Genomic DNA, 21835 nt, shown 5'->3' with positions numbered 1-21835 from the left:
CAACAAAAAAAGTTTTTAATGAAGAATGATAATTCACTTAATTTAGTACAAAAGCATCAATAAAGAAAAAGATTAATTCGAATTTCAATGGTCAAACGGAGATATATTAGATTACTTGGATCAAGATTATTCTCGAAAAAAGGCAAAGAAGTTTCTATCAATAATACTATAGGAGTAATAGTTAACAATATCAAAGTCATTGACTTTTTATACAAAATAACAATATTAATTTCAATATTTCATCACAATTACTCACAATTGGCATCATCTTTGTCTACAAAAATAGCAAACTGTGAACCAACAAAGAGAAAACAACAAGTAATACCTTAGCTTATATATATAATCTATTAATCTATACATTCATATGCATATTCTTGGCGTTTTTCTTAGGCTTCAAGTGATCACCAAAAAAAGGGTTACAAAAGTCAAATAGAGTAGACATTAGAAAACATTTTTTTTTTTGGTACAAACATTAGAAAACAATATAATTAGACTTTAAAGTTTATGTTTGTTGGTGTTTACCCCCATTTCTCCCAAAAAATCAGGGATAGTTTGTGCAATTGTCTTTAACGTATCAAAAAATTAAAAACATTTGACAGCTTAGTTGCCTAAAAAAGAGGGTTAATGGTATTAGGTAAGAAAAGAAATTTAGATAAATCAGTTTAAAATATTTTTTTAAAAAAAAAAGAAAAAAAAAAAGGAAAAAGGAAAAAAAAAAAAAAAAGGGAAAATTCGAAAAGGAGTCCACTTTTAATTGCTTTAAATAATGAATGTGAAGACAATGAATAACATCCGACCTTAGCTCAGTTGGCAGAGCGGAAGACTGTAGTGGGTAAACCCGTTAGAAATCTTTAGGTCGCTGGTTCGATTCCGGCAGGTCGGATTCGTTGTTTTTTTTTCTTTTTTGCTTCCTCTTATTAATTTATTTAATTCTATACAAAGTTTTTTTTTTTTTCCTGAAAATAATTCTTATCATGGGGGTAATTACCCGGTTAGTGTTGTAAGAGTATTTTACAAGCTTTGTGGCCAGCTGCACATAAAAACGAGCTGAATTTTTTTTCCCCTACTGAACTTTTTTTTACTATTCATATATTTAACTTTGACTATAGTTTTTAATTAACATTATAACAATAGTATATGTTATTATAAAAATATGATGTTAGATAGGTATTGATATAAAGTACCATAATATAACTTTTTTTTTTGTATCATTTTTTTTAATATTTACTTACGTAAATATTGCATAGAATGAAATTGAAAAAATATTAAAAACAGACAATAATTAATTATATGTATATAAGTAAAATGATCCTAGGACCATGTATATTTAACAAGTTAAAATTAATTAGCGATGTATATTTGAACTTCTTAATTATATATATATAAGAACCCTTTCTTATGTAAGAACCCTTTCTTATGTAAGAATCCTTTCTTATGTTCTAAACTTTTTCCTATGTTCTAAATTTTTTTCTACTTATGTTCCAAATTTTTTCCAATGTTCTAAATTGTTTTTTAGATTATGTTCTAAATTTGTTCCTATGTTCTAAATTATATTTTTCAGCTTATGTTCTAAATTTTTTTCTATGTTCTAATTTTTTTTTTCCAGTTTATATTCTAAAGTTTTTCCTATATTCTAAATTTTTTCTACTTATGTTCCAAATTATTTTTAATGTTCTAAATTGTTTTTTAGATTATGTTCTAAATTTGTTCCTATGTTCTAAATTATTTTTTCAGCTTATGTCCTAATTTTTTTTTTATGTTCTAAATTATTTTTTCAGATTATGTTATTAATTTATACCTATGCTTTGATTATTTTTTTCAACTTATGTTCTAAATTATTTTTCTTATGTTCTAACTTTTTTGGATGCTTATGTTCTAAATTTTTGCTATCTTCTAAATTATTTTTCTTATGTTCTAAAATTTTCTGCTTATGTTCTAAATTTTTTCACCTTATGTTCTAAATTTTTTCTATGTTCTAAATACGAAATTCTCATAATTACAGAATATATATATATGTATATATGTATATATATATATATATATATGTATGCATTATTTTGAGAAACTACTACTTTTATAATTATTATATTTATTTTATGTGCATCTATAGAAAATTTAATCGAATTAAATTTATAAGATTAAGATGTTAAAACTTGACCTGTCACCTAGTCGTAGGAATCTTAAATTCAACCACCTTTCTCATAGTATATAATCTATATATAAAATTAGCAGCTAGCAAGGGTTAATGTTTAATGTCATTGTCAAATTAAAGACCAAAAAAATAACATAAAGAATTAAAGACAACGAGATAATAAGTCAATAAATCAATAATATATGTTAAATCATACGGCGAAATGGAACAAATCAAGAGAGTGGATTTAATGGGTTTTCCAATTGCATTTTACTTGGAGCATCAACATCCTTAGATAAGAAGCAAGTTAACACCACTTCATAAGACCAAAGGTTAGAGTTCATCTATCTCAAAAACATTTGACGATAAAAAGAGTTGCTCCTTGATTAAAGTAATGAATTCCTTCATCTTTATTAAGATGAGACATTCGCATGTGTAGATTAGGGATAAATTAAAGCTATACAAAATTTAACAAAAGTGCACTACCTCTTGCTTATTAAGCAGAAGTTCCGATCCATTGAATGAACCACTACATAACAAAGTTGTGCATTTTATTAATATATAGTTAATCTATAAACTCGAGTGATGTTCCATAAGTGACCAAGTCTTTGCACAGACCCTCATTGTTGAACCTATCAACAAACCCACATATAAGTGGAAGTGTTGTTCCATAGTAGTAAACATTAAACAAATCAAATGTGAAAAGTGAGGAATGTTGGGATGTGTACTGTATTGTATCTCATATCGAAGAAAATTGAAAGTTGTTTCTACCTTATTAGACTAAGGGTCTGTTCATATTTACTGAACTGAGCTGAATTGAACTGAACTGAACTGATTGGAGCTGAACTGAACTGAACTGAACTGATTGGAACTGAACTGAACTGAATTGAGCTGAAATGAATATTTTATGTGAGAGGGAAATTAAGAGCTGAACTGAACTGATTGGAACTGAACTGAACTGAACTGATTGGAGCTGAACTGAACTGAACTGAACTGAAATTAAGTAAATGTGAACAGACCCTAAAAGGTAACTTCAATCCTCTCATATATGGTTATAAGGTGAAACCTCCTTAAACTTATAAAGTGAACTTTCATAACGGATCAGACCCGTTTTAACCACACAATAAGAATGAGTTCAAACTAGGCTCCAGCTTTTGCCTATTGGTATAGTATTACATTTGAGCACCAAATCGTCTTTCTCCTACTGTCACATGATTGAATCTTCATTACCAATTGTTTTGCTAAAAGCAGTAGTGAATTTACATAGGACAAGACTACAAAAAATTGTTCAAAAACTCGAACAATAGGCTGAAAATTGACGGATATATCAACATCTTAAATTGATTAAAAAAGAAATAAAAGGGGAAAGGGGGGCGGATTTATCAAAATAAATAGGATGGTGCATGTGTCACAACTTAATTGCGCCACTATAACTTTATGGTGAAAAGACAAAGAGGCCATATATCATGATTTTATGATTGAAGAAGTTAGTCATTTAACCATTAAATAACACTACATTCGTGTATCCTTTCTTACAAAAACTTAAAATTAAATATTTTGTTACATGTGAGATTACATAATATTACATCCTATATTGCCTTTTTTTTTTTTTTTTTTTTTTTTTTTTTTTTTTTTTTGGCAATCCTATATCGGCTATGTGGACTGAGAATTTAACCACAAATATAGAGTAAAGGAAGTTTTATCTTATGTGGACTATATCACAAAGACGTGCATTTAGAAATTCACTAATTTACTCCCTCTGTTTTTTTTATATGCATCAGTTTGATCGGCACATTTGCCGAGATGCTACTTTGACCATAAATATCTTTAATTGTGTATTAGTAAAAATTGTAACAAAATTATATCATGAAACTAGACATTACGACGAATCTAATGATATATAATATAATAATATTTATTCATTTTTTAGAGGTGAAAAAATTAAGTCAACCATGGTATGTGAATAGTGCAATTGTCAAAGTGATGTATATAAAAAAAAAACGGAGGGAGTAAATGTTATTCTTACTCTCTAGTTATGCTAAATAGATTTACTTTAGCTTATAGCTTTTTTAAATCACTTCCTCTCTCATATGGATTTTTTTTTCTTAATCATTATGGAGTATATTAATTTTTTTCAGAAAACTTTAAAATTGTTTTCAAAAAAATTAAAAATAAAAAGATTAGCTTACTTTATACTCGTATATCTTTTCGCACTTTGATAACATTCTCTAATTTCTCTCTCATTTGCCTTAATTTACATGCAAACACTAATTTTCAATGTTAAAACTTTTGAAAATGAGAATAGTATTTTATTTTAAATTTTCTTTATGTGGGAGTGACCAATTTTTTTTATGTTAGGATCTGTAATTAATAACACACAAACTTATTAGAGTGTCATAAATTCATTGAGCCATTTACCAGCCCACGTCAAACTAATGTCAGATTACATACAAACTCAGCAAAATTTCAACCTAAAGTCAATTCTTTGATGCGTAAGTTATTTTCTTAACATAGCGTGACCTACGTGATCTAAGAATTACCTAGGAAAGAAAATTTAGAAGATTAGGCCCCATATGTATTTGGACCGTTTCATACTATTTATTCTATTTTCCAATTTACATTCCATAATATAACTCAGAATTCTCCAACTAGATTCGTAGTCAACATCAAATCACAAGAAATTTGATTTATGTGCTTAACTGGCCTAAGGCGGTGTTGCTTTCATCTTGCAACATTGAAATGAAAAGTGACACAGAAAGCAGCCATGACTTAAGAATGGTCCACATACAGTAATCATAGGCCCAAAATTTTATTTTGATAAATATAATTCAGGAATTATTATCATGTCATAAGAAAATTTCCATAGATGGGAAAATGAACTTTCCTTGACTTTTTGTTAATTAATGTCAACTTTGTTACTATGTCTAAGTCTTTATATACATATGGACTTCTATGCTACAAGCAAGTAAAGTTGTTGAATGCATGTGATGCATATATACATGAAAAACATGTACGTACAACAACTCAATTTAGTTTAACATGGCCTTGAAAACATCAAACATCTAAGAGGTAGGGTGAAAAAGTGAGCGTTTTATTAGATAGTTCAAAATTTGGACACTAATGATTCCTCAACTTATATATGTTACGCCGTTACGCGTACTTTGTACTCCGTGATATGTGAGTGAAATTTAATATGGACAATCATAATACTTGTATTATAAAAATTATATGGTCGTAAGTGTTATACATTAATATTATATGTGTAATGATTATCTAATATACAATTAATATTTGTGAAACTGATGTGTAGACTACTTGTAGAGGACCGATCAATTGGTTAGAACATGTGCTAATATGAGAAATCAATTGGCTAGAGTTTTGTGTTAGGATTAACCTTTGAGAGAAGAACTTCCTCAATTAATATATTCTGTTAGTTTAGATGAACTACTACAAGAGGGGGGGTGAATGGTAGTAGGTTCCAATCGCGGAACTTATGCGGAAATAAACAATTAAAACGTAAAGGAACTTAAAGCACACAGCAAGTTTTACGAGGAAACCATCCAGTGCCTAACTGGAAGTAAAACCTCGGCCCTATTGGGACTTATAAACAAATTCCACTATAATAGGCAACTCTCCTAGTACAACCTATTACACAGACCTTTGCTTCGCAAGTTCCTCTTAAGACACTTGCTAATTGATAAGAACCTATCCTATCAGACCTAAGACAAACTCAGGCACCTTTTTCGACCCAAGACACACTCAGGTTCCTTTTTCGACCCAAGACACACTCAGGTTCCTTTTTCGACCTAAGACACACTCAGGTTCCTTTTTCCCACTTGCAACCCAAGACAGACTCGGGGTGACTAACTACCACTCGAATTTTACGAGATTTCAAACTCATCACTTGTGTGAATTTAAGAGAATTCACAATCTCACCCCAAAATACAAAACACTCAAAACCCTTTTTCCCATTACAAGATCTCATTGAATATCCCTAAATACATATCTATGAATAAAGAGATAAAACTAATATGTTGGACACTCGAGACCAGTCTGGAACTCACTGGACGTACTGTAACCAAAACCTGATAGGAACTTTGACCAGGAGAACTGACTTAGCTTCGTGGTGAAGGATAAAACCATTAAGCACGACCACTACACTTCGTCAGCCTCAACTTTGAATGAATACATATGAGCATATTTATAGTACACTCGAATTATTCATTTCATCTTTGAAAAAGATAGATTTTCTGAAAAGATAAGTTTAAAAGATATTTTCTAAAAACAAGTTTTCCGAAAATATATCTTTTTGTTAAGAATAAAATCTGTCAATAATAATAAGATAAACTTAACATAAAATCAGATTTAATTCCAATCTTATCTTTTAGTTTAAAAATACTTTTTAAACAAAATTTATCTTTTTCCAAAAGGGATTTATTAGAAGATAAATATCTTTATTCAGTAAAACCAAATCCCTAAAAGATATGCACGTATAAGGTAAATATATATATCATTAAAACTGACTTTTAACAACGTGCACACTTAAGTTCCTATTAGGTTCCTGAACTCTGACAGTCTCCGAGTTCCTGACAAGTCAGTTACTCTAATTTCATTGACTGTTTGGAGTTCACCTAGGTTCTATATAGACTTGTTCCAGACCGACTATTATGTCCAACATACTTACATGAATCCTAGAGCAATATACTTCTATTTCTCTGTCTTCATGTTGCTTCTCTGAAACTCTTGTTCTGGAATCCTGTAGTCTTGATATATTCTGGATCTTAGGGTTTGCCCCAGCATTACACCAGAACCAGGTCGTTACACCCGTTTGAAGTTCCTGTTGAGAAACTTCGGGAAGTTCCATTTCTGGAACTCTTCTTCTAACTTTACTTGTATCCTCATGGATCTTCTAAAGTTCCTCTGTTTCAGTTCCTACTTCAGCCCTCAACGCTTACTGAACCTGCAAACATCACAACACTAGAAAATCCTTATTAAATGGAAGTTTGCTCAATTCTTAACATCATCATCAAAACCTCATAAGGGTCAACAAGTTGCCCCTTTTTAATGATGACAAACTGAGCAAACTTCTAAGGATAACAAAGCAACTCAGAAGGTTAGTTTTTTCATTTATAAAAACAGTAAAGAAAACTAAACTAAATTAAAAGACTTCTACACATACATGACATATATATGTATAGGATACTTACCTCGTGAAGCTAACATATGTAAACACTTATTTACATAGTTACCTTCATGGTTCCTTAGCCATCATCATGCTTATCAACCGTAACACTTATCATTGTTCTTGTTCCTCTATTGCTTATCCTATATTGCTCAAGTTCCTTGTATATATACTTGTCATTGCTCAGGTTCCTTGTATCCTGTTCCAAACATAACTTGCTCTTTCTATGCACAACTTAACATACACGTTAGATAGATAATCATCATTAGTTTATAATCATCAAAACCTAATTGCTCAACATATTCCTTATCCTTATTAACTATTTATTATTATTATTATTATTATTATTATTATTATTATTATTATTTTTTTTAAAAAAAAAGGATAGAGTTGAAATCTATCCTTACTTTAGGAATCACTACCTCTATGTTTAAGTTATAACAAAATTCTAATCGTCCACATTTATTCGCCTTATTTACTTTGTAGCTTCAAAATATCTACCACTTGTATATATTTTAAAACACATAATATTTGGCATTGACTGATTGACGCTCCAAGTTTGCATTACAAAAATACATTCTAAACAAATTCCCGTCTAAAAAAAATAGAAAAAGGGATCATATTTGAGAAAAAAACAACCTAGCATGTGATTCTTTTCAATAGTGTGTATATTATTCACATCTTCATCCACTTATCTTGTCAATATGACCCACCTCAATGAACAGCTAAACGCACAATTAGGGATATACATAATAGATTTCCATTATTATTGTTTGATTAACTTTCCATGTAATTAAATTTGTGTAAATTATAGCTAGTCTTATTCAATCTCTTAGCATCAACAGTCCAAAAGGCAAACAATGAAATTATTTAATACTTTTTGATCTAGGGGAAACATGATGAACCATTGAAATGACATTCATTAAAGTGTAATTATATCGCCTAAAGTAGGTCATTATGTATATATAATCCACCTTCACTATTTTCCCTTAATGAGTGCCGTTGTGTTGTAGGCTATGACAATGAAAACAAGACTATGACTGCCTTGATGGTCATGACAAGCGAGATAAACCGATTTGTGATTCTTTAATATCACACAAAGAGAGAAAATGTAGTAAGAGAAACTACGAACAATTTCACATGTGAATGACCATAATTTTCCATTATAGAAGATAAGTAGATGATGATTTAAAACTGGTCAAAGTAGTGTGAACGACTATAGTGATTAGTGAAAGATAAAATTAAGGAATATTAGCTTTGGTTAATAAATATATATGGTGTATATGTCACATATGACATACCACACTTATTAGGTTTACACGTGTATGGTTTACATGCATGTGCTACATACAATCATACACATATATACATGACTAGTGTGGATACAAAATATGTTGTTTATATGCATCAATCAACTCTGGTTACTCTCGAATCTACAATAAAAGTTGAGGAAGAAGAGAGAGTTCATTTATTGAGAATATGAATTGAGGAAGCAATAAAGTCACCATAATGAGTTAGTAAAGAATTTAGAAAGTGTGCAATAGAAGAAAGCACAAGATGCCTAGCTAAGAGCTAATACAATAAAAACAAATTTGACCAGCGGCTCAATATATCTTCATACATATATATATAATAAGTGTACAAAAGTGGGAAAACTTTGCTTTTGTTTTGGTTTCTTTGAATAAGTAAAAAACTCCAAAAACAAGTTTCTCTAATTAATTATTGTAAGAACTTTCTTACATACCTTGCTAAAATATTTAATTTGTTCAAAGAAATTAAAGTAATAGGGAGCAAAGATTATCTTGTAAAAATGTACTTTAACTTTATTTTTTGTGCAATCTTTTGTAAAAGTATAATCAACCACTAAAAGATATACCTATCATTTTCTCATCAAATTTGTGTTCCCACCAATTTGATTAATTTAATTAAATTATTTGAGGATGACTCATACCATGCAAGCTTACTACGTACAATATAACATACTTACATACATAATATTATATGCACCCTAATGTTGTGACCAAGAATAATAGAATATACACATTTATTCATGTAAAGAGAAACATTATGTAAGAAAGAGTCAAATTTATGACTCAGAAAAACACATGTAATATAAAGAGGGTCAAACACTACATCTTAGCAACGCCTTAATATAAGGTTGAATACTTGACTAATGGAGTAGCTTTATAAATATTTTTGAACAAAATCCATGTTGCAATTCATACTAGTAACACAAACTATATTGTGGACTCGGGAATATGAAGATGATGTTATCGATCTGTATCGTATAATCAAGAGTGAGGTCGTTGATGTGTGATACATACATAAATTTATATGCAGTTGACATGTTTAGCCATTGTGAGACCACAGCGCCCCGTGAACTTGAGATTAGGATATAACCATTGTTGAGGTAAGGACGAAGTACAATTTGTATGTCCTATTTGTCTTCCAAGACTTAAGGAGTACTCTTGTGAAATTATATGTATTTATTTATTTTTAACCCCTCACTAACTTTTGAGTGTTTCGTTTAAAGGGTAAGTGGTACTTTTCCTCTTTTTGGTGATATGATTACAATTATTTGATAGGACCACATTATAAGAAATGATATACACTAAAAATCTTATTTCTTTTGATCTTGAAGCTTGAAATATGTAACAAATTGAGAGCAATAATTGGTTGAAAAAGATGAGGCAGTGCATCCAAAGCATTGATAATTGAATAAGGATCAAACCAGCAATACCCTCTACATTTTAGGTTGAAGTATTTCTATATCCAATTTTTTAAACTTCTTCATTATTAAAAAATATTAATTATAAAAAGTCCATTAAAATCTCGATTGAAGTAATCTATAATCTCAAACTAGTTCCATAATTATTCTAAATCGAAAATATCTTCAGTAAATCATGGTAAATGGCTTTCTAGCCATTTTTTTAAGGTAAGAAATGCCCTTTGGGAGTGGAAGGAAGGACCAAAAGAAACCCCCCATGAATTTTGTAGTAGGTTGATCCTCCAACCTTGAATACTCGTTGAATAAAGGGATTAGGCAATGTACATAAAATTATATTGTGCACAGCTCAATCTTCTCATTTAAAGCAAAAAAAAAAAAAAAATTTACAGAAATGATAATAGAAGGATTAATCGATTGAATAGAGGTGTTGTAATAAGTACCACCAAAAATTACAAAGACCTACTCAAAACAACAACAAATAATATTTTCAAGGCCCAACAATTACCAAAAAAAAGAATGGGCTGAAACAACTGGGCTGGGTTAAACTTAGGACTAGCCCAGAAAAGAATCACTGGATCAGAGTAGCAAAGTTGCTTTGTCCCATATAATCCATCTACTCAAGTGTATAGTACTAGCTAACAAAGCAAAATTGGAGCATGAGATGAGGGAGTTCCAGAGGTCATCTTTACTTCCACCGTAGAGATTGCCTAATCCCGGTATATACAAGTCCTACAGACCGACCAATCAAGCTAACGAGGAAGAACGAGATGGCATTGCGAACCTGAGAAACTATTACTTTAACCATAGGCACTGCAATGTCAGACAACTCGAGTATGAGGCTGAAGTAGTACTTCCTGAAATCAAAAGATTTGTAGGAATATTAACAATCAGACCAAAAAAAAAAAAATATCTCATGCAATCAATAAAATAAAAGGAAAGTTCAAGACTTCTTAATTCTAGTTATTTTGCCCCATAATAAAACGGTTTGCCACAAAGCTATCAGAAAGTGTTACAAAGTTGAACAAACCACCCATGATCCAACTGAGACATGAACATGTATTGTATAACTTGAAAACAAGGATGAAATGTAATATTCTAAGTCCTTTCTAATTACCACTATTCAACAACCACACCCCCCCCCCCCCCCCCCTTCTCTCTCTCTCTCTCTCCTCCCCAACCCCAAAAAAAAAAAAAAAAAAAAAAAACAAAAATAACACCAACTCTCAAAAGGTACAAATCCTTTGGCTGGCACAGTTGTAGTCTGTAGATGTGCCTTCTCTAAATAGATGCCTCATACAGAAGCAATGGAACGGCAACACGGTATAAGACAAAAGGTTGATACTTGATATTTAGTTGCACAGTTCAAGACACCCCAGATTCAGCTAAGACCAAAAGCATCAGTGTCTCCCTTGCACTTTTACTAGATATCAACCATAAAATAGCACGAGTAGATGGCTTCTCCATACTACATTCAGAAGCTTCAAGACTAAACTATTGCATATCCTTCCAGGTATCATAGAGTTATATAATTCAAAGTTTTTTATGAACCTTTGAAAGAAAATTTCATCTCTGTAGCTGTAAACTTGAAATCTACTTATCTCCACTCTCCAGACAGCAATTAAAGACTCAAAGCAACCTAAAATCTAGTTTGCAGTTCTTTATATGTGTGCATGCTAAGCCACAATGACAGAGCAAGAGCACTTGGCACCAAAAATTAGTTATTCACCACGCTTTTCTAGTTTTCTGTACTACAAATCTACCACAAGCAATTGTAAAACAGTACCAGTTCTTATCTTCATATAATTTTTATTTGCACATCCAGTAACACTATTAGGCATTTAGGCCCTATTCTCTTCATCTTAAAAAATAATTTCAATTCAGTAAAAAATATTTCTAAGCAGTAAATATCGATAACTTTAAAGACCAAAAATAATAGAGAATCAGTAAATATAAGTTTTAATCACTATAAATTAATTTGAGTTAAGCAATTGTAATTTAAATTCAACAAAATTTAGGTGAAGAGAACAGGGCCTTACTCTTGTTATTCCTTTGTTTATATAGGCATGCATTAAAAGGATGAATGGACAAAAGGCTGGACTTTCAAACAGGAGATTGATTACAAAAATACTGCCCTAACTTCAATATATGTGCTTGGTGCAACTTTTAAGCCATTTCATGCAATTAGAGTAACATAATTATAGTTTCCACATATGTGGGAGATAAGAACTGTGTGGGGGGGGGGGGGGGGGGGGGGGGGGAGCATACCATCCTTTGAGGGCCCTTAGTTCCCTTGTGCGCTTTAAGGTCAAAGAGAAGGTACTGACAACAGAATAGCGTACTGAGGACTGCACATGAACAGATTTCTTCAGAGTAAGTCTCCTCCACCAACTATGACTTTCCTTGAGCGTCTCAGCCGACTCACGATAAGGTTCTGTCTTTAGTACCCGCAGGTCGAATCGATCCTCATACATTAATACAATTTCTCCAAAGTTCTGGTGAATCCACTCGCGCATAGCTACCTTACACCATAAATCCAATTCAAAAAGTCAGGGGGCAGAACCGCTAAATTTATGGAGCAATTGATACATTACTGCCGTTTTTCATCTTTTCTATTTACTTCCTATTCCAGAGACAATGCAGGTCTTTCTAGAGACTGTAACGAACACAATGTTACTTTGACTGCCATATTAGCATCAATACTATATATTTGAGGTAATTTACACAAATTGAGTCAAGTTCATGAAAGGAGCAGGATAGAGGACAAAATCTACGAAGACAATTAATGAAGGGGAGCAGAAATTATACACAAGGTCATGAAAAACATTACTTCTAATGCTCATCAGATTTTTAAGGAAAATATAGAGGAAACATAATTGACTAATCACTTTATAGCTTGCAATACTAGATCAAGTTTGGTAAATCAATTGTGGGAAGATTAATGAAAAGGGAATTGCAAAACAAAATATATCCTCTGTCCCTAAACCATCCTCATGTATACTCTGTCTCTCTCAAACCTTCATCCCATAATTAAGTAAATGCTCCAAGTTTTAAGGTGAGGAAAAGGTAGAGAATCAAAATCATTAATTTTTTTGGGAAAAAAAGAGGGGGGAGACTTCAAGAAATAATAAGAGTTAAGAACTTATGAAATTGTCAAATTAGTTTTGGGATGTCTCAAAATTCAAGATGTGAACTTATTACTAAATGTTACCTACTTTGGTTATTAGAAAAACCACCCTATGTGATAAAGGCCAATATTCTCCTGGAACAACATCAATCCTGTTTCTCTCAAAATTCCTAAACTATCTCTTACTGCTTATTGTACACATTTAACCACTCTTTAGTCCACCCCCAACTATGAACTAGCGTTCTCAATTTGCATTTAAAGCATGACAAAGCTTAACAAGAGGGCAATTGTAGGATGGAGAAGGTAGTGTATTATGCCTCAACTTCTTTATAACGATTACATTGCTACTCACTATGTTAACTTAGATCAACATTGCATCACTGGTGGAACAAGAAATAATCTGATTCAGTTTCAAGGGATTCTTAGTTTTACAAGATGACAGATTGTCAAACAAATTGGAGGCAATTTTGGTTATAGGCAACAGTAAAAATAAGTAATAATAAGATATAATAATCATCCTTGAGTTGCCTATTATCTTGCCTAGGCTGAAGTCCCAGGATCTCAAAGTGAAACGAACACATATATGATTGATTATATACATATATCCCAATGTATAGATCTGGAACACAAGAATGTAAAACAGGTGGTCCTTTCTTTGATAAAGGTCGATAATCGAAGTAATAGTTGCTCCTGATTCTCCTCTTTTAAGACACAGATCATTCAAAGACTGTTAGCAGGGAAAAGGAAATGAAGGAATATGAAGTGGGGGATACCTCATTTCTTAATTTCTGCAAATCTCTGGTCGACAAAGTACACAAGGACAGCCCGAAGTTACTAATCTTTTCAGAAATGTCACTGTCTACAGATATAACCTCCAAATATATACTTGATATTGCATCAGCGAGAGCAATGATTAGATCTTCCAATATAGCACCACCATGTAAAGGATAAACATTATGATCATAGTAGCTACATTCCCTGCAACGAAAAAGGCAGATCCGTGTCAACTGTCAAGTGATAAAACTTCAATTTGGGGATTTGTGAGCGTATCACATAAACAAAAATCAGCAAAGAGAAGAAAAAAAATAGTAAAAAGACCTGAACACTTCTACAGTTCTACACTTCTATGTAAGTAAGAGTCCTAAACTCTATAAATGTGTGTCACCAGAAGTTATAGTATAATAAATGTTAGTTGACAGTCACTGGTGGGGCATTTTTCTTTATATCTTTTCATTTCCTTCAAATTAAAAGTTCTCATTTTCTGTAATATGGGAATGTTGTTCCCATGATCCACTATAAAGTATAAACTATACATGAAATGAGCACCTGTAGATAAATTCAATCAAAGCTCAAATTACTTCAGTAAAAACTTTAATATAAAATATTATTATAGGAGCATATTTCAGGTAGAGAAAGCATGTCATGAACAGCAATTTTACTTTTTCATTGCAAACTAGATCTTGAATATTGAGACTTCTCAGAGAGAGAGACAATAAGTATGGAAAACAAAACATAAAGACAAAAAGACCAAGTTTCGACAATACAAAGTTGTAACAGCTTGCCAGAATTAAGGAGCTCATTTTCAGCAAAATAATATGGGAAGAGGCGATTTAAAAGACTGAGTAAGGATATATCCAAATCCAATAACTAAATCAGTGTACAAATAAACCTGCAGCTTAAGCTACTCAACATCTAAAGGCAACTGCTAGCATTCACAGAAGGATTACCGCATTAAATCTTTAGTACATATAGGCTTACACTAAAGTGCATAAGGTTTTGAGGTAATTGGAGAAAAGGGGCACAAATACCCGTACTTGAATTACTAAACACATATATTGAGAAGTGAAGAATTTTGTTAGACACAGAATAGAGGTATAAAGTTTTCCCCAACCCCGATCGGGTTATGTTATACGTCCTCCATTTTTTTCAGCTGACACGATTCTTTAGTAACGTTTTCCAATACAAAAAATCAACCATTGATATTTTAATTACCAATAAGAAAAAATTGTAGAAAGTTGATATATTGAAATCATGTATCAAGACAAATCTTACAAGACCCCGCATGACTATACTTTTCATTTGTATAAATCACAAAAGACAGTCAAAGGGAGTGAGAGAATAATGCTAGAGTAATAGAGTTGAAATGTGTCAACTAAAAAGAAACGGAATAAGTATAGGCCTTACTCTTTATAGTAACCACAGACTTACAGATAAGCTCACAAGATAACTATTCAGACCAATATACCTAAGTTCAGGCTATTTGTCAAATTTTTTGTCTTTCAGAAAACATAGGCATTAAGGATGTTAGAAGCTGTTCTATATGCTTGTTCAAACAGATGGAGACACTAAGAATCCATCATTCCAATTCTATGTGCTTGTTGAAATACATTTTCCCTTCATTCGGCTTCTTCCTTCAATCTAAGTACCCATGTCACCTGTTTTGAAACCCTCCTCCCTCCTCATATAATTTATTACCTTAACAGAGGAAATCACAGGTATGAACTTATAAAGAACAGATGAGAATCTGTTTAACCCCAGAACCATCATCAGCACCAATTAAAACCACACCTCAGTGACCTCACCATACGAACATTCACAAATCTGCAAACCACGACCATCCTTCCCACATTCACAAACACAGTCCTATAACCATCATGATCAAGGCCAATTGTAAACAAAAGTGAATTATTGCAAGCAAGAAGGGGAGACAGAAGCAAAGCACTTAAGGAGAATGAGAGAAGGGCTGAAAGGGTGGAGGCAAACCCAGTCTAGAAGCACTGGCATTGGCCATTGAGGGGTAATTTAGAAGCCAAATTAAGCCACATTTTGTGCATGGTTTTTCAGTAGAATAAAGAGAGATTGAGAAAGGGGAGGCTGAGGCAAAGCAATATAGGAGGGGAGAGAGATAAGATGTGGGTATAAATCAACATAATTCAGTAAGAATAACATCAATTGTAATCTTACTATAGTTTAAGTTATAACATTTAACTTACTACAGAAGTAAACAGTTAGATCTGCAAAAGGTGCACATCATATTCTATTTCCTTTTAGATAAATTTTGAGGGAGCAACATGCTAGCCAAAATTGATGTCCATAAAAATTTTCAGACTAGCATTCTCAGTACAAAATTTATTCACCAAGAACCTAGAATAGCATTACAAGATAAAACCCCAAAAACTAGGCCATCAACTTCTTCCAATTAACTATCCTTTTAGAGTCTCTAGTTGGTGATATTACAAGATAAAACTTTGTCTACCGAACTTGCTCCTAATGCCAAACCACCAAAACCCAAGTTAAAAATTTCCCCTTAGTGGCAATGCTTACAATTAGCCTGCTGCTTTTTTAGCGCCCTTTTAAGCAGTATAAGAACATCAGCCAGTACCTAGTATTTTCAATTTGCATCATTTAAAAGTTTTACAGGTATATTCAAAGGACAGAAATATTTGGCAAACTACATAAAATGTGGATCCCTAGGATGATCAATACACAAATGTTGACAGAATTGACACAGATGAAAAGGGTAATAGGGAACTTCAACAATATCAGTGCTTTATAAAACTCAGTACTTAATAAGAAAACCCTCAAAAGGTACAGGAAGCAAGTCCATAAACCTCAAGCAAGAACAGGTAGTGCATCAACCAGCCCAACCAAACTCTCTCTCCTAATAATCAGCACCCTGAGGTCTAGGTTGTATTAACTCCATTGGTTATACAATAGAATCAAAAATAAAACAATCTATCAGTTAGTCTACATTTTTCTTGCTTAAATTGACTTTTTCTATTGATTTCTAGCAATCTATAACTGAATGTCATACTTCTATGAAAGTTGGTATTTTGAAGATTATATACCTCAAAAGTCGAACAAAGAAATAGTGCATAATAACAATAGTTTGTTGCAGAAAGATGATTCTGTTTAATTGATCAGAAACCAGATATGCAAAATGTAAGGTAAAGTCCTTTTTCTCTTTTATTATAGAGAAAGGAAAATATATAGAAAAAAGACAGTGCTAAAAGCATTGTAGTCAGTGTACACTCCATTCTACCACATGAATCAATTAGACAAATAATCAGGTAGAGCACCCCAACAACCATAAACAAACTTACCTAAAGCAACCGTATCTGAGAAAACCTATCAAATCTGCAAAAAGATCCATCTTGCCGGATTTTCTAAAGTCTCCTAAGATGATATCTTCTCCTCTCAACTTCTCTGACATAGAGAGCAAAAGCTCCTACACAAAAACAGAGGAATGATTAATGTTGATATCTCAAATGTAACTACTATGACATCATAAGCAATCTGTTCAAAATAATACCTTGTCAGGCTCGCAGTTTTCTACGCTGAACTCCTTTTCCATCCAAGAAAACAAAGCTGATTGACAAGACTTCTTTACTGTAGAGGAAAATAAACCCAGCCATTCCTCCCTTTCCATAGCCATTGATGTATCTGGAATTTCATTAACCTGTCCAGACAATGGAGAAACTTGATCAAGAAAGAAGAAACAAAATCAACATGTTTCAAGTGTCCACTGTCTGATAATATATTTTATGTCGGAAACTAAACTGACAACCAGGAAACAAGCTGATAGGACATACAGAACCTGTGCTCACCATTTTCTCAAGTTGCTCAACCAAAGACAAAAGCAACCTGAATCTGGGACCGATAGCAACGGCATACAAATTAAGAGGCCTCTTTGCACGATCTAATTCATATTCTTTGGTATTTTCTTCCACACTAACACCATTTTCAATAGCAAGAAGAGACTTTGTGATTTTCCCTTTCACTGCATCCCAGGAACGCTGATCTTCCTTTTCTGTTGTACTGCAAAATTTAAATTTAAATAAATAGAAAAAGGAAGAGCAGAATTAGAACAAGAAAATTTAGCACATATCCCATAAATTAAGACAGTGCAAACTGCAATTGTACAATAGAAGATGTATGCTAAAGAAAATCGAACTTTAAGTACAGTAAGCTTACCTACCAAAAAAGATGGGACTTTCAGGGAGCAGCAGGTCATTTGACTTGTTCCTTTGGGATCTTATATAAGAGCCCCCGGAAGGAATGACTCCGGCCATATAAGCAAAGAATACACTAGCAGTCAGAAGCACTTGGTCAATGACAGGAACCCAGCTAGATGCAGTAGCACTCTCAAAGCCTATCATAGTTCCCAAGCAGCTACACCTCATGGGACTTCCATTAGAAACAGGAGTTCTGAAAGTAACTGAAACAGACATAGCACTACGCTTGCTGACTCTCCATAAAGGAAGTGATGCAGACCTATAATTTCTGCTGAGAAAAATATTAGAAGTTGTCAAAACCTCCATAGAGGCACTTTGGCAGACATATAATCTCTGCAGAGAAAAATATTAAAAGTTGTCAAAACAAATACTTCGTATATATTAAGACTGCCATCTCCCACAAATTAAGTTAATTTGTAATTAACATGAAATGTGTAGCTCAAATAGGTTCATAGTTGACTTACTCCTACAGAATTACACCAGGGGTTATACCTATGACAGTTTGTCCTTTAAACTTATACATGAAAACACTAACAACAAATTCCTATTCCAATGCAAAAGCCTCATTAAAGAATGTTCTTATTGGAGAAAGAAATAGCAGAAGGCAGTAAAACAAGCCTTGCAAATTGCTTCGATCAGTACAACAGAGATGACTTCTAGAAAGTGTTAGAGACAAATTTGGAATGAAAGTCAGTAACATCTGGAATATGAAATTATAGAGAGCGCCAGAGCGAGCCTAAAAGGGGTTGTCATCAACATAAGAAAAATGAAGCTTCAAAACAAAGAATACGAAAATTATAACTAACACATTTCTCAAGATGCTAAGTGTCCAAGGTGTTCAACCCCAAGAAACCATCATAGTATTCCAATCAACACATCCAAAAGTCCCTAACATCATTGCTGAAGCTAAACCTCGTACTTCCAATAGGCATTTTGGGGGGCTAATATATCCATAAACATGCAATATTAGAGCAATATTTATGAACATGGCTCCACAAAGTTATGTTATACACCCATTGCAAATGCTTACACATCACAAACAGGCAGCATTTTGTGAAAGTATGAGGTTAAATGAACCCACATTATATCAATTTCTTCAATTTGACAACACTACAATTCTAGCAACCACAAAATAACAACCAAAATGAACAATCTTATCATACCAACATGAAAGCACTTTTGTTAAAGGACGAGGTGAAAATGAACCCACATTATATCAATTTCTTCGATTCGATAACACTACAATTCTAGAAACCACAAGATAACAACCAAGATGAACAATTTTATCATACCAACATGAAAATTACAAACAAAATTAAGAGGAAGAACAATCACCTTGGAAAATTTTTGGGGTATGAATTCTGGGGTTTGAACCAAGACCCTTTTGTTTGCAATTGCAGCTTAAAATTCGATGGCACAGTCCCACATTCCGCCATTTTTCTGGAGTTTCAATCTCACCCAAATACTCTCAATACATCTTATTCTCCCATCAATCCGAAAATATTCTCTTGGTAAATGCTTGAATCTACTGACATCAATCATAAACAAAACAAAACAAAACAAAACAAAATCAATATTTAAACAGACAACAGTTTGATTAAATTTTCAAAGAAATGGCAAAAAATTCAAAATAAAGGCGTAATTGAAGTGGGATTTAGGGATGTGAAATGGGTAATTAGATGATACCTGGAAGTTAATTTTCATGAATTCATAATTTTAGAAGGAGGGAGGAAAGAAGGAATGGGGGTGAGTTTTTCACTGGTTTTGCAACGCTGAAGAATGAGAGAAGTGGACCCTGATATCTACAATCCTTGGAGGTAAATCATTAGTCTTCTTGGGGCCTATGGGGTTTTTTGGCAAGTCGGAATGGAATGAGAGTTTGGTGATTAGATGGTGGGATTAAGATCTCATTTGGCTAGTTTTTTTTTTTTTTTTTTTTTTTTTTTTTTTTTTTTTTTTTTTTTTTTTTGACAAAGAGAACAAGGAAAACAAATACAACAAACAAACCTAAAAAGACCAAAAAAGAAATTCACGATCCCGGGCCTTTCCTGCTAACCAATGAGCCGGGGACACCCAAGCTCTGGGAACCTTCTGAATCTTGCAGGAATCTATCGTGGCCAAAAGATCTCCAATGTCACCAAGCAGCCAATGGACCGAGATGTCCTGACGTTGTTTTTGAGCCAACGTCAGACACAGAGCTTCACAATCTGAGAAAACAAGAATACGCCGAAAGCCTCGAGACCGAGCATGGCGTAAACCCCAGTAAAAGGCCTGTAGCTCAGCATGAAAGGCAGAAGACGAGGTAGAAGCACGAGCTCCCCCTCCGTGAACAGTAGGCGAGTCACAATTTCTAATAATCCAGCCTGCTCCTGACCTATTATCTTCCAGCGACCACGCACCATCACAAATCAAGCAGATTTCGTAACCTGAAGATGAACCACAAAGTATGGCAGAGGCACCCTTCTGAGAAAGGCGACTCCGAGGATTACCGCACAGACGATTCCGGAATTCCTGGGCCTGCATACCCCTCTCAGTCCACAGGGAGGCCGGAAGGAAAATGTCATCCTGGGAAACTACCTGTTGTCGAAACCGGATACGGTTCCTAGCGAGCCAGATGGCCCATAAGAAAGCAAAGAACTGCACCATCCCCTCCCAGTTCTTAGCCATCCGCAACACTGAAATCGTAAACGCCAACCACTGGAAAAAAGGGAGATGGAGAAAACCTGAACGACAAAAACCAAAGGAACTCCTAGCCCATAAAGCTGCCGCAAAATCACAATCTCTAAAAAGATGGCTTGCCGTCTCCTGCTCCCTGTGGCAAAAGCTGCAAACAGTATCAACTGGGATACCCCGGGCTGACAAAACTGTGGCCACCAGAAGACCAGACTGAAGAATCTTCCACCCAAAAATCTTCCATTTCGGGAGAAGCGGAAGCCCCCAGAATTTCCCCCACCAGGAAGCAGAGAACTGTCCCCTAGGGATGTTGCCCGCAGATTTCATGAGCATAAGAGCATAAGCAGACTTTGTGGAGAAAACTCCATCCTTAGTGTACTTCCAGTACACAAAATCATCCATGAGCTTCATAGGACGATCCAGACTAAGAATCCGAGCAGCAGTCGGAAAATCAAAGAACCTGTGAATTCTCGAGGAATTCCACGCGTTAGAACGCGGATCAATAATATCAGACACATGAGTCGGAATATCCGACTGAGAAATATCTTGTTTGAAAACGATCGCCCTCCCGGGGCCAGTCATCCGCTAAAACCCGAACCCTGTTTCCACTACCAACTTTCCAACGAACCCCAGGAGCAATTGCAGACAAAGCGGTCTGCAAACCTCGACAACCCCACTCATTTGGCTAGTTATGGGAATAGGTTAGACCTTGTTCTCATTGACTGAACTTAGCTGAATTGAACTGAACTGAACAGAGCTGAACTAAACTGAATTGAATTGAACTGAGCTAAACTGAACTGAAATGAATATTTTATACTCCGTAAGAGAAGGAAATTAGGAGCTGAACTGAACTGAACTGAGCTGAACTGAACTGAGCTGAACTGAACTGAGCTGAATTGAACTGAATTGAATTTCAACGTAAGAGAACAGGCGCTTACTCTCTCCGTTTATTTATTTATTTATTTATTTATTTACTTATTTT

The 21835-nt window shown here is 33.6% G+C and overlaps 1 protein-coding gene and 1 non-coding gene across 5 annotated transcripts; one reads left to right on the top strand and one right to left on the bottom strand.

Annotated features, from left to right (window-relative positions):
- The first annotated feature begins 792 nt into the window (after positions 1-792).
- On the top strand, positions 793-883 carry TRNAY-GUA (transfer RNA tyrosine (anticodon GUA)). Its single transcript is given in 2 exon segments — positions 793-829; positions 848-883. It is a non-coding gene; the product is annotated as a tRNA-Tyr (tRNA).
- A 9419-nt stretch (positions 884-10302) lies between these two features.
- Positions 10303-19974, bottom strand: LOC145618378 (uncharacterized). 4 transcript variants are annotated; one of them, XM_081673149.1, is made up of 9 exons: positions 19867-19974; positions 19516-19708; positions 18140-18451; positions 17773-17983; positions 17478-17624; positions 17269-17393; positions 13939-14143; positions 12307-12560; positions 10303-10895 (listed from the first exon to the last, which is right to left on the bottom strand). In XM_081673149.1, exons 2-9 carry the CDS (start codon positions 19614-19616, stop codon positions 10727-10729), a joined length of 1524 nt encoding a protein of 507 aa, XP_081529275.1. In that variant the 5' UTR covers positions 19617-19708; positions 19867-19974; the 3' UTR covers positions 10303-10726. The 4 variants fall into 4 exon arrangements, with proteins under 4 accessions (XP_081529275.1, XP_081529277.1, XP_081529276.1 ...); XM_081673151.1 differs by having other exon boundaries at positions 18140-18448; XM_081673150.1 differs by having other exon boundaries at positions 19516-19705; positions 19867-19969.
- Positions 19975-21835: the final 1861 nt, after the last annotated feature.

The sequence above is a fragment of the Chenopodium album genome, chromosome 26 (assembly GCF_948465745.1).
Source record: "Chenopodium album chromosome 26, dcCheAlbu1.1, whole genome shotgun sequence".
NCBI lineage: Eukaryota > Viridiplantae > Streptophyta > Magnoliopsida > Caryophyllales > Amaranthaceae > Chenopodium > Chenopodium album.
Note: the sequence above shows the minus strand (reverse complement) of the source record. Positions and strands in the feature narration are given on the sequence as shown.

Coding starts and splice junctions, on each gene's coding strand:
- LOC145618378 (XM_081673149.1), bottom strand. CDS start 19,616: ATGGCGGAATGTGGGACTGTGCCATCGAATTTTAAGCTGCAATTGCAA. Junction 12,561..13,938: donor TGCAGAAATTAAGAAATGAG/GTATCCCCCACT, acceptor TTATGGTGTAAG/GTAGCTATGCGCGAGTGGAT. Junction 10,896..12,306: donor CTAAGGGCCCTCAAAGGATG/GTATGCTCCCCC, acceptor TTTTGATTTCAG/GAAGTACTACTTCAGCCTCA.